Source organism: Phyllostomus hastatus, unplaced genomic scaffold, assembly GCF_019186645.2.
Source record: "Phyllostomus hastatus isolate PE091 unplaced genomic scaffold, TTU_PhHast_1.1 phas_scaffold_1674, whole genome shotgun sequence".
Classification (NCBI taxonomy): Eukaryota; Metazoa; Chordata; class Mammalia; order Chiroptera; family Phyllostomidae; genus Phyllostomus; species Phyllostomus hastatus.
The window spans coordinates 21,870,002-21,881,376 of NW_025334011.1; the positions used below are offsets into that span (position 1 = coordinate 21,870,002).

Consider the following 11,375-nt stretch of genomic DNA (forward strand, 5'->3'; position numbering starts at 1 on the left):
CAAAGACAGATCATGTGGGCAAAAAGACCTCTCTGCAAGGAGCACAGAGCCTCAGAGCAGTGGACATTTCTTAGTCATTTTATACTGAAAATCGCCCAGGACACAACGGACTTCAGGCACGGCATGAGAGCGGGGCTCGATGTCATCTCGCTGCATCTTCGAGTTCTGCTTTGTCTGTGTGGGCTTCCTCCCAGGTGGGCTCTCTTCACAGGTGTCAATAGGGCTGGCCTGAGATCTGGCTCCTAATTTAACTAAAACAGGGAAGAAAGTACTTTTCTTCCCAACAGTTTGAGCACCAAGGCCCCAGGTCTTTCTCACCTTGGCTCACGTTGGCCACAGACTCGAATGGAAACCAGTTACTGTGCCCCGAGGAAAAGGAAAGGTTTAAGACCGAGTGGGTCATGCTGCGACGCTAATGCTGGGGCCACGAAGCTAGACTGGAGTCAGGAGAGTGCCTGTGTCACATCAAAGCCGTTTAACCTTTCTGTGCATCTATCCCTTCACCTGTAAAATGGGGCTGGCAACTGTGCCTGTCTCCGGGAGACCTGGGGGAGAACTTTTCAGACAGAGTGCATAGCAAGTTCAAACTTCAGAAGTGGACAGGGGCCTGACTCCTTTACCCTGTACTGGGGATTGGGAATGTGGGGGGGAGTGGGGGTGAGAGGGGAGAGCTGGACCACGTGGGCGAGGTTAGCGTTTCTGTGACTCAGGTGGCCCCATGTGTGTCTCTGCATCCTCTTGGAGACACGGCCCTGTCAAGGCATCAACAGCCTGAGTCCTCTCTGCCTTGCTCTGGCGGATGCTTACATTCACTGCCAGCATTTATCCCACCACACTGCTGGCCAACACTCTTCTGAGGGGCAGATGATCTCTGACTTTTTCAATACCCATGCTCTGGTTATAGTCAAGTTTTGCTTGCCTAAGACTTGTGCTCGTATTATTTGGGGTGACATTTCATGTTTCTGTTTGATCCATTTTGTGTTGATATTGTCACTCAGCACATAAAGGACAATCTTATTGCCTTTAGATTCAGATTTGGGTAGTGCCCCACTCTTGCCCCACCTGTTGTAACCTCTCCAGCCCAGAATGTATTGAGGGTGAGAAATTTAAAGAGGTTATATGATGACATGGACAAAAGCAGCAGTTTGTGGTTATGTAGTATTAACATCCAGCTATGCATGTTAAAGGATCTATTCGGTAACTATTACATAACCTTTGAGAACCAGATTCAAGTTAATGAATTTTAAAGTAGTGGGTTTATTTTTTTTTTAGGAATCATATTTGAAGGGGGTCAACACAAATATAAAAATAACTTTTCCCTTTCTCATATTTATGAATAGGTTTATATATCTATCCGTGTGTTACAAACACATAGCAACATATATGGTAGGATGTCTTTTTTAAAAACCTCTGTGGATGCAAGTACTAGATCACAAAATAATTCTTTCCATAATAATATTTTTAAATCTTAATTATGAAATCTATTGAAGAAGTAGCTCATTTAAAATCCCTTAGACTTGTTTTCCTTTTAGTTTATTCTGGAAATTGCAACATTTAGCACTTTGCAGTTTAATTTAAAAGGATTACCTATTTTCTTAAATGCTTAAGCAGGGAAGCAAGTTGCAGTTATTGATTTTTCTCTGCATGTATTCCGTGAAAGCTGTATTCGCTCCTTCCCCGGAGACCACACCTCTGAACTGCATGCTTGCTGGTGACAGCTCGGACCTCTGATACATAACCAAAGACCTTGCCTAATATCCTTGCAACTGCTCGGGGAATTTTTATTAAGTAAAAGCTTCATTAAAGTAGACAGGATGATGAAGTTTAATGAGCATCTTTTGTGCATGAGATTGTTAGTTTTGCTCTGCCAGAATTCTTATTTCTCCCTTCTGGGGGTGGGGGGTAGGGGGGTGGGGTAGGGGTAGTGAGGGCAAATAGCAAGTCTGGAATGTGTGGCATATCTTAAAATCTGCCTTATATTTCACATGTTCGTATAGCTTCATATCTGTTGTAAGCCAGCTACAAATTTTTTGGCTGTTTATATGGATGCCATTGGCACATGTGTGTCTATGCTGTTTTTCTATACTGTGTGTTGGTGATGGAGAGCAGTGAGAGTCATGACGTGAAATGTGAACATGAAAGATGCATATTGTGGTTAGTGGGTTACATGGAACCATCTCCTGGGGGTTTGATCTTCAAAAATCATTGCCTTTTGAATTAATGAGACTTCTCATAAGAATATGCTAACTTAATATTTTTTCCTTTAAGACTCAGCAATTTATGTGCTAAGGTTCTGTCACCAGCCTCTCATCCTTCTAGATAGGATAAATAAAGTTATTACAAATGCTTATTTATAATCTCAGCTTCACACTTTGTCCACAGATTTATTTGTGGAGATTTTAAATTTAGCAACCTACCATAAGATTACAGATGATAAACAAAATTACTTCTCTTCATTTGGTGTCACTGGCCATATACTTAGATTTTAAAATTGGTTCTTTTCTTGGCCTGTATAAGGACTTCCCATGGAAACCCCCAAAATAACAAAAGGGAGGCAGATGACATGAGCAAATGACTTAGGAACAACATATTGTGCGTCTCATATACCTGGCATTCTGAAAGACAATATTTACATAGCACACAATGTGCTTCCAGCAGTGCCTTGAGTGTATAGAATACAAAAGAAGTGAAGTCTGCCTTTAAGGAAATGGACAGCTTGCTAAGAAGACAAAACTGAGAAATTTACGAAGATGGGAGGCAAGATAATTTGGTGAATTAAGAGTTTGACCTTTGGGAGCAATTGCCTGGGTTCCATCAGGGCCTGACCTTGCTAAGCCTCAGTTTCCTCATTGGAACAATGAAGACAATAGAACTGGGTGGTTCTGACCGTGAATGCTGAATGAATGGTAGCCAGTTTAAGCACCTCCATAAAGGCCCTCTACTGGTACTTTGAAATAACAAGCCAGGGGCAGGAACCACTTTATGGATCATGAAGGCTTCATGGTGAAATCCTGATAAATCCCAGCAGTATTTTGTGGAGGGTGGAGGGAGGTGGAGGGGCTGTGAAAAACCTAAAAATACGGATGAGATCTGAATTACAGAAAGAACTCAGGCAGGCAGTCCAAGCAATAGTAACACTGATCAGCCCAAAAAAAAAAGTCCCAGAAGGAGTGCTGGTGGGTAGGAAAGGCTAATCCCAGGCCTCGGGTTGATCTAGCACTGCACTTCAGTGAGCCGGAGCCAGTCTGGCTGTCAGATACACTTGAAAGGCAGACATGTGCAGATATTCCCATTTGCCAGCTAAGATAATAGATATTCTGGAAAGAGATTCAATATGGTTACTCAGCTAATACGTGGCAGAACTCACACTTGATCCCTCTTTCCTACACTCCACACTGCTTGTCTCCAGACCAGCCGGGGAACAGAGAGATGAGGGTGGGTAAGTCAGGTGGATGTAGCGTGTCCCGTGGCTGCTGTGTTCCACGCACCAGGCTGGGTACTTGGTCACATGAGCAGTAGATGCCATTTTCCGTGGGTAAACCAAGGAGAGATTCTTCTGTCACTTGTATGTAGACACACTAGAGGAGGGAATAGATCAGCGTCAACCAAGAAGGGACCCGTTATAATAATCCAGTGGCCGTGTGCTAGGGGCCTGGATGAGCACAGAAGAAAAAGAGAATGGGTAAGATCATAGGATGTTGAAAATAAGAATACACACCATAAAGGGACTAATTAAGCTACTGAGCTATGAACCTTTTGAGAAGCTAATGAAAATGTGTTTTCCTCCTGCTGAAAAGTAAAGCTTTGCTTAGAGTTTCAGATACTTCCCTGGTCCCAGGCTAAGCATGTCTTTTGTAGAGGAAGTGTCACTCACACTGATTCATGTGGTGATCGAAAAAAGAGGCAGATGTCAAAATGACTTTAGTGACTTCAGATTGATCCTGAAGGTTTGCGGACATAGAGGGACAGACTGTGGAAGCTGGGGTAAAGAACTTGTACCTGTTTCGGTTGGGTTTAAGGGCAGAGTGTCCAAGTGAGAACAGGCACACAGGGGCCGAGGATGGTGGTGGCGTGGAGGGCTGCTGCTCCAAGAATATCACTGAAGCTGTAAAATCAGATGATTGTTCTGGGGTAGAGAACACGAAGATAAATGCAGAAACACAAGGACCAGAGAAGTGTCCAGAGAGAGAATGACAACCAGGACAGTGCCTTGCAACCAAAGGAGGACATTTTCAAGAAGGAGTGGGGCAGTCTACACTGGCCTGCAGTGCTGTGGCTGTGACGAGGTTGAGAGTCTGCGAGAGACCCTTGGATCTCTAAAAATGCAGGTGTGCACAGTAGGTAAAACTGACCTATCCATCATAGAAAAGCATCATGCCATCCTGCTTAACATAATACTTGTTGCAAAATGTATTCTGATTCTGGTGGGCTGGGATTCTTTGCTGTGCAATCTTGGGTATCAACAGGCAGGAGTGCTCAGTTGTGTGAGCTTACAGTGGCCAGTGTGTGGCTGCTTCCACAAGGTGCCTCTGAAGGGGTCGGTCTGGTGACCCCAGAAGTCTCTGGAATCATTTCATGATGGTTCCTCTAATGCTGGCCTTTGGCAGAGAGTTTTCAGGTAACTGTTCAGGACAGGGCCCATCCCAAAGGAACGACTGGAGAGCCCATGTGGCCTGGTGGCCCTGGCATACTCACGATCCACAGCAAGAGCATCCACACGCACCTCGCCTTTCATTTCTCTTTAGCGACAGAAGCCTGTTCATCAGACTCCGGAGCATAATGGATCCCTTCCTGTCACTTTAGATTGTTCTTTGCTGGGTTTTCCCCTCCTTAATTTTCTCCCAATTATCACCTATAAACCTCAGATTTCAGTGGGGAGATTTCCTAAGACTCTGCCATAGGTTGCCTTCATGGTGTCCGCCCCACTGGTGACCCGGAGCCAGGCTCCCTTTGTCAGCCCTCCAGCTGGCATGGCTGGATTTCAGTCCCCACCGGAAACCTCCCAGCAAAGGAGGCTGATGGCTGAGCGGCATTCCTGGCTGTGGTCTGTGCGTGGAGGAGCATCTGAGAAGTGGGAGGAACTGGCCGTCTGAGCCTGAGTCACGGACCTTTGTGAGAGCTTCCAAGGTGGCAGGAGCCGTCCTGGCACACCTGTTATGTGCCTGAACAGTTAAGACCTTTTCCCTGTCAGAGTTAATCTTCTCCAAAGCCTTGTGAGGCAGCTGGAATTTTTTATCCTACTTTTGCAAATGAGGACCTCAGACTGTGGCAAGTTAATCACTTGCCCAAAGTCACATCAGTCAGAGCCAAGCAGGGTTCAGGGACGAGAAGTGAGTGAAGACTGGGACTGTTCTCTGGGGATCCTCACAGCAGGTTGGGGCAGGTGCCACCTGAGCAGAGGACTAAGGGGCTGTGCTAGTGTGGGGAGTGCCTTGTGCTAGGGTCTCAAGGATGGCTGGGGTTTTCCCAAGTGCAGGAGGTAGAAGGAACAGGTCCAGCACCTGTAGTCACCAAGGCCCTAAGGGGGAAGGTGCTTCATGGGAGGAGGATGTGGCATAGTCAGGAGGACAAAAATCCATCCCGAAGGCTGTGGGCTATATTAATTAATCAGGTTTTTTTATTTACTATATTTTATGAGGCTTTGACACATGGGGATCTTGCTGGCTGGGGAGAGCCTGCCCTTCCCAGGGTTAGCCAACTCCTGGAGACAGCAACCAACATGCCGGCAAATACGCCCTTTACATACTCACCCACCTCTCCGTAGCCTGTGCCCCCGACTGCCTCCTTTGTCTAAAGCACACACACCAAGACAGCATTTCCCCTCTCCTGGGTACCGGTCAACTAGAGACCATCCTGTGGCCTAGAGGCCACTGAAATTATTCGAACTACCCAATCCTAAACTCTCTTGAGCTTGACACTCTGCCTCATCCATTCCTTTGCATGAAACCACCATCAAGGCTCTAAGCCAAACTCTCTCCTTCCTTCCTGCTGCCTCCTGGTGGCAGTTCCTCACGTGGCGTGGTGTGCCCCCTCCTCTTAGGAGCTGCACACAGTCAGACTTCTTTCAGTGGCATTGAGCTCTCTGTGTCATCGCCCAGTGACCCTCCATGGCCGTCTATAAGTTAATCCCAGGTACATTCAGAGCACGAGTCCACGAGTCCTGGGTGTTAGCTTCAGAGAATGGAGGGGCCGGGGACTGTCCAGTCTGACTACGGTAGAGAGGGCACACTTGCCTGCCAGTTCCCACTTTTTTGGTAGAAATAGAACTCATTGTTCCTTTGGGCACACTTTGTATCCTTTCTGAAACTTAATCTTTTAACTTTTCCTTCCTCCTTTTCATTGAGCTGCTACCCCAGAAAATTTCTATTTTTTTCCTGCTGTAATTAAGCAGGATCTTCCCGATAGGCTGCCCTGTGTAGGCCCAGAGAGTTTCACTTACTATATGAGTTCTCTGTTGCTGCTGTAACAGATTACCACGAACCTGCTGTCTGAAAGCAAAACAAATGTATTTTCTTGCAGTTCTGGGGGTCAGAAGTGTGAAATCAAGGTACCCACAGGGTTGCTTCCTCTGGGCCTCTAGGGAAGAATGCATCTCCTTCTGGAAACTGCTGGAAGTCACCTGCATTCCTTGGGCGGTTGCTCCTACCTCCCTCTGAGAAACTGTTGTGATTCCTTTGGGACCACCCAAATAATCCAGGTTAATCTTTCCAGCTCAATGTCCTCAAGTCCATCACCTCTGCAAAGCCCCTTTTGCAATGTAATGTACTCACAGGCATCAGGGATTAGGATGTGGACATTTAGGGGTCATTATTCTGCCCGCACACTTCCCAAGTGGAGGCCCAGGGCTCATTGCTGGTAGAGCCAGGAATGGAGTCCCAGGCTTTGGGCCCTGAGACACTTGTCTTAGTTCTCTGCCACAGTGATGTCTCCATGTGGGAATGGCTGCTTAGTAAAGCGCCGACTTGCATCTGCCCACAGAGCTGGAGGAGTGAAAGGATCGGAGAGGGAAGGGCAGTGTCATCCTGGCTCTGCAGTGACTCACCGAGGAAGTGGGGCGCCGCATTTAGCTCTTCCTTAGTTGCTTTCTTCAAACAGGATTCAAACCTTTCTTCCAGAGATGGCTTGGGGATTTGGCATCGACAGAAAATACCATGTTATTTTTTTTCCAGAGAAAAAAGCCCTTAAGAAGTAAAGTAATCATAATTACCTGTATTTAATCACTCTGACTATAACCCCACATCAGTCCTGTTTTTCAACAGGCATTCGCTGGCCACTTGCAATAGGCTTGTCACAGCGTCGGCTCATTTAACTACCATGGCCACCCTTCGAGGAAACCACGTTGTTTTTGTTCATTTGCTTTTGTTTTCGTTTTGTTTTTTACATACAGAGGAACCTAGATGTGGTGGGGATAAGGGATGCTAATCATTTGCCCAGAGTCAACAACTAGGAAATGGCAAAACTAGGATTTAAGCACCAGGGCTGCTGTCCATCTGGCCCTGTGGAATGACTTGCTGTATAGTCCCAGGAACTTCAGGCACACAGTGGGGTCTGCACCTAAAAAGGCGGGAATGGAAACTGGGAATATTCCAGTTCCTTCCTGAAAAGAAGAGCCTTGCTGAGTCCCGAGAGCTTCTGCACCCCTTCTGAAATGACTTTGCTAGATGACCACCCTAAGGGCCCAGGTAACCCCAGCCCTTCCGGGAAGCCTTCCGTGCTGCTAGTTCAGGACATGGTACAGAGCAGGCCTGTATCAGGTCTTCTCTTCTCCTTCCTCTGACCTCATTTTTGTGGATACCCCTTTCCTAGCACCTCAGTACTGCTGCACGTCCCAGTGCAGGAACATGGCATTGTATTTGTGTGGATTTTTTTAACCTTTAAAGTTTGATGTCTGTAAAACGTGTATATTTTTATCACTTATGAGGATAAGGACTTGGAAAATAGAGGAGAGATACACAAAGCTGTGAGAATGCCCGATAACTGAGGATCCTGGGGCCATGTGAATGCACAGAGCAGAGGGAGAGCTTGCTTTGGGCCAAGTGAGAGGAGCCCAGAGACCAGTGGCCTCCCTTCCAGCATAGCACCGAGGCAGTAAACCCCAGAGCTTGAGCATCCTAGGAGGAGGAGGGGGCAGAGCCAGTAGACCATAAGTGTGTTTCAGAGCGTGTGATCAAGGAGTATAACAACAAGTCTGCTTTAGCCCAGGGTTTCCTCTGCCTGTTAGATGCATCTGCGAGAGATGCGGGAGGGGTGAGAGAAGGGGGTACACAGGTTGACCTCTCCCCCCAGATAATGCAGGATAATTTTCCATCTCAGGACTTTTATTTACTTCTACAGAATCCCTTTTGTCATATAAGGTGACAGTTGTAGGTTCTGGGATTAGGACAGGGACATCACTAGGGTTGAGGCAGCCATGGCAGGGAAGCTGGACTGACTAGACTTTCCTCTTTGCCTAAACCAGTGGTTCTTTATCTGAGAGCCAGGCCCCTGGTGTCCGTGACCCCTGCAGCCCTTTTTAAAGAGGGAGAGGGGCAAATGTGGGTTTAAAGATCTGTTTTCCTTGGTAGCAGGTTCTCTTGAAGAAGGAAGAGTTTTGCCTGTGGAGGCACTGTCGGATTGGGTAGGCCTGGGCTTCTCTCTCCATTAGATTAGGGAAAAGTATAAGCTTACAGAAGTTGAAAGCTAATTTGCAGGTTCAAATGTTACCTGTCCAGGACATGCAATATCTCTCTGACCCAAGAGATGGCTCCCCACTTTCCCTGGAGAACATCCTAGCACCTGCTAGACCTACCTTTTCCAGCTTCTCTTCTGTCTACCGCCCATTCAGACTCTGCATTCTAAGCTCCTTGAGGGCAGAGACCTGTCTTCACAATCACTGTTGGTGGAACCTGCCCAGACTGCTTGCAAGGAGATGCTTGGAATCCTCTGGAGAAGACAGAATACAGGGTCATCTATCAAAACCCTAGTGTCCCACTTTCCCCAAGCACTTGACCAGCAGACCAACTGTGTGTGCCAGGTCCATCCCTCAGGCCATCAACCACAGTGTCATCAAGAGATGGGTACACGCCAAGTAGTGCCACACTGTGCACCTGGCAAAATGCAAGCCTCAGGAGAGGACGTCGCTTCCTTGAGTGGACCTCAGAACAAGGCAGAGCTTGTACAGGGAGGTCAGTCTTTGTGCCCCCCCCCCCTTGTTCAGTGGGCACGAGTCCTTGCAACAGGCGGAGTCAGGCAGTGCCTTTCCTCGACAGAAACTGAGACACCCACCAGGCTCTCCAGGGGCACAGTTTTATCAATAAAGGGAGTTGAGGTTGAGCTGTATTTATTTTAGGGTGGCTTTTAATTTAGTTTAATGAGAATTACTCATAAATTATTGATTAATTACTATCTGCTCTTCTGTTCAGTCCTCTCAGCCACAGAGCAAGTTTGCTCAGCGATGAGTGCCTTCCACTGTAATTGTAGGGCACTTTGTCAACATTTAATCAGCGGTACTTATTAACATGACATTGATATGTGGTTGCCACACCAACACTATCAATCAGACATGAGCAGCCAGCGCAGCTCGGACACCATTGCTCTCTGTCACATTATCCAGCCCCTGGGCTTTCAAGCTCGGTGTGATGCTCACTTCTCCCTAAATGGACACTCTATCCACTCGGTTCTGTCGAATGTTTGTGTTGTCACTTAAACACTGACAGCCTTCGGAGCTTCAGTCCGGAACATCGGGCTGAGCATTACCAGTTCTGGAAGTCCTATCTCTCTCTTCATTGGGTGCTTTCACACCCAGCCCAGTGACTGTGAAATTCCAAGAGACTCATCCAGAATTGGACCTCCTGGAGTGTGTGTGTGTGTGTGTGTGTGTGTGTGTGAGAGAGAGAGAGAGAGAGAGAGAGAGAGAGAGAGAGAGAGAGGGAGGGAGGGAGGGAGGGAGGGAGGGAGAGAGAGAAAGAGAGAGAGAGAGAGTGTGTGTGTGTGTAACAGAAGTCTTAATTCCTAAATACAGTGTATGACCCAGAGACAGCAGAATGATCTTTTGGTTTTCTCATCTTTTGACTTACTGATGACCCCTGGAAATGAATCTGGGGTTTCAAACTCTACCAGTAGAAGCTTGCCTTGTGTTAATGAGGTAAATCTCACAGTTTCCTCCTCTCTCTTTTCAGTCTCTACGGCAGACACATGCAGGCAAACCCGGAACCACCGAAGAAAAATAATGACAAATCGAAAAAGATCAGCCGGAAGCCCCTGGCAGCCAAGAACAAATAAGGGGTTGGCATGGGCTGGACTTCTGGTCCCTTTTCTCATTATTGCTTCTGTTCTCTCTTGCTCTGTCCCACAAATAAATACAGCTAACCCTTGAACAATACAGATTTGAACTGAGAGGGTCCACTTATACATGGAATTCCTTCCATAAATACTAGAAGTGTATTTTCTCTTCCTTATGATTTTTTAATAAGATTTTTTCTTTTTTATTCTAAGAATTCAGTATATAATACATACAGCATAAAAAATATGTGTTAATAAACTGTTATGTTATTGATAAGACTTCTGGTCAACAGGAGACTATTACTAATAGAATTTGGGGGCAGTCAGAAGTTATATGTGGGTTTCCGACTGTGGGGGTTGGCACTTCTAACCCCTGTGTTGTTCAAGGGTCATCTGTACAATGTGTGTGCATGTGTGTGTTTCTTTCTACCTGTCTTCCTAGTGCCCTCCTCCTTACCTTTTCATTTCTTTTGGTAAGTGGCAGATTTGTAAAAGTTTTTAAAGCCATTTCCATTTGTTTTCTTAAAATTACCAAAGACAGGAAACAGAGCTCTAATTCAACTGCTAATTCCATAGCAGGCACAAGCTTCGGTTCCTTGAATAGATGTTCACAGAGCAGCTTATTATCCAAAGAATAATTAAACCATGTAATCATTTAAATGTCACAGTTAACACTGTTCACTCTTCTGTTTATTCACATAACTCATTCTTTTGCTTTATTAAAAATTTTTCTTAACCACTGAGATATTATGTTAACTTACAAGTGATTTTAATAAAATCTTGAATATGTATCACGTGTTGCTTTTTGAATAAAGAACGACCTGATCTTGGGCTGTACACACAGTTTTTCCCAAAATTTTCTTGTCCACTTCTGTTAGTCATAGATCATAAACTTTGCAACTTTCCATGGAAAAATATGCAGAATTAGAGTTGGTTTCTTCTCCATCGATTTGTCAGGTTTGTTGTTTTTTTTTCTTTGAAGACTGTGGCTAATTTAGGAAGGAGCAGAAAAACAAATCTCTGGGAGATTCTGCCAAAGGATTTTGGAAAGCAGCATTTCTTAGCTGCAGAGATGGTGACTTCTGCCCATGGCTGGTAGTCAAGAACTGTAAAAC

The 11,375-nt window shown here is 45.9% G+C and overlaps 1 protein-coding gene across 2 annotated transcripts in view; it reads left to right on the forward strand.

Annotated features, from left to right (window-relative positions):
- Positions 1-11,097, forward strand: part of RSU1 (Ras suppressor protein 1) — a 186,979-nt gene extending 175,882 nt beyond the window's left edge. For both annotated transcript variants that reach the window (XM_045857949.1, XM_045857948.1), the window contains one exon: positions 10,158-11,097. In XM_045857949.1, the coding sequence (XP_045713905.1) occupies positions 10,158-10,260 (103 nt within the window). In that variant the 3' untranslated portion in view covers positions 10,261-11,097. The remainder of the gene's footprint in view (positions 1-10,157) is intronic.
- The last annotated feature ends 278 nt before the right edge of the window (positions 11,098-11,375 follow it).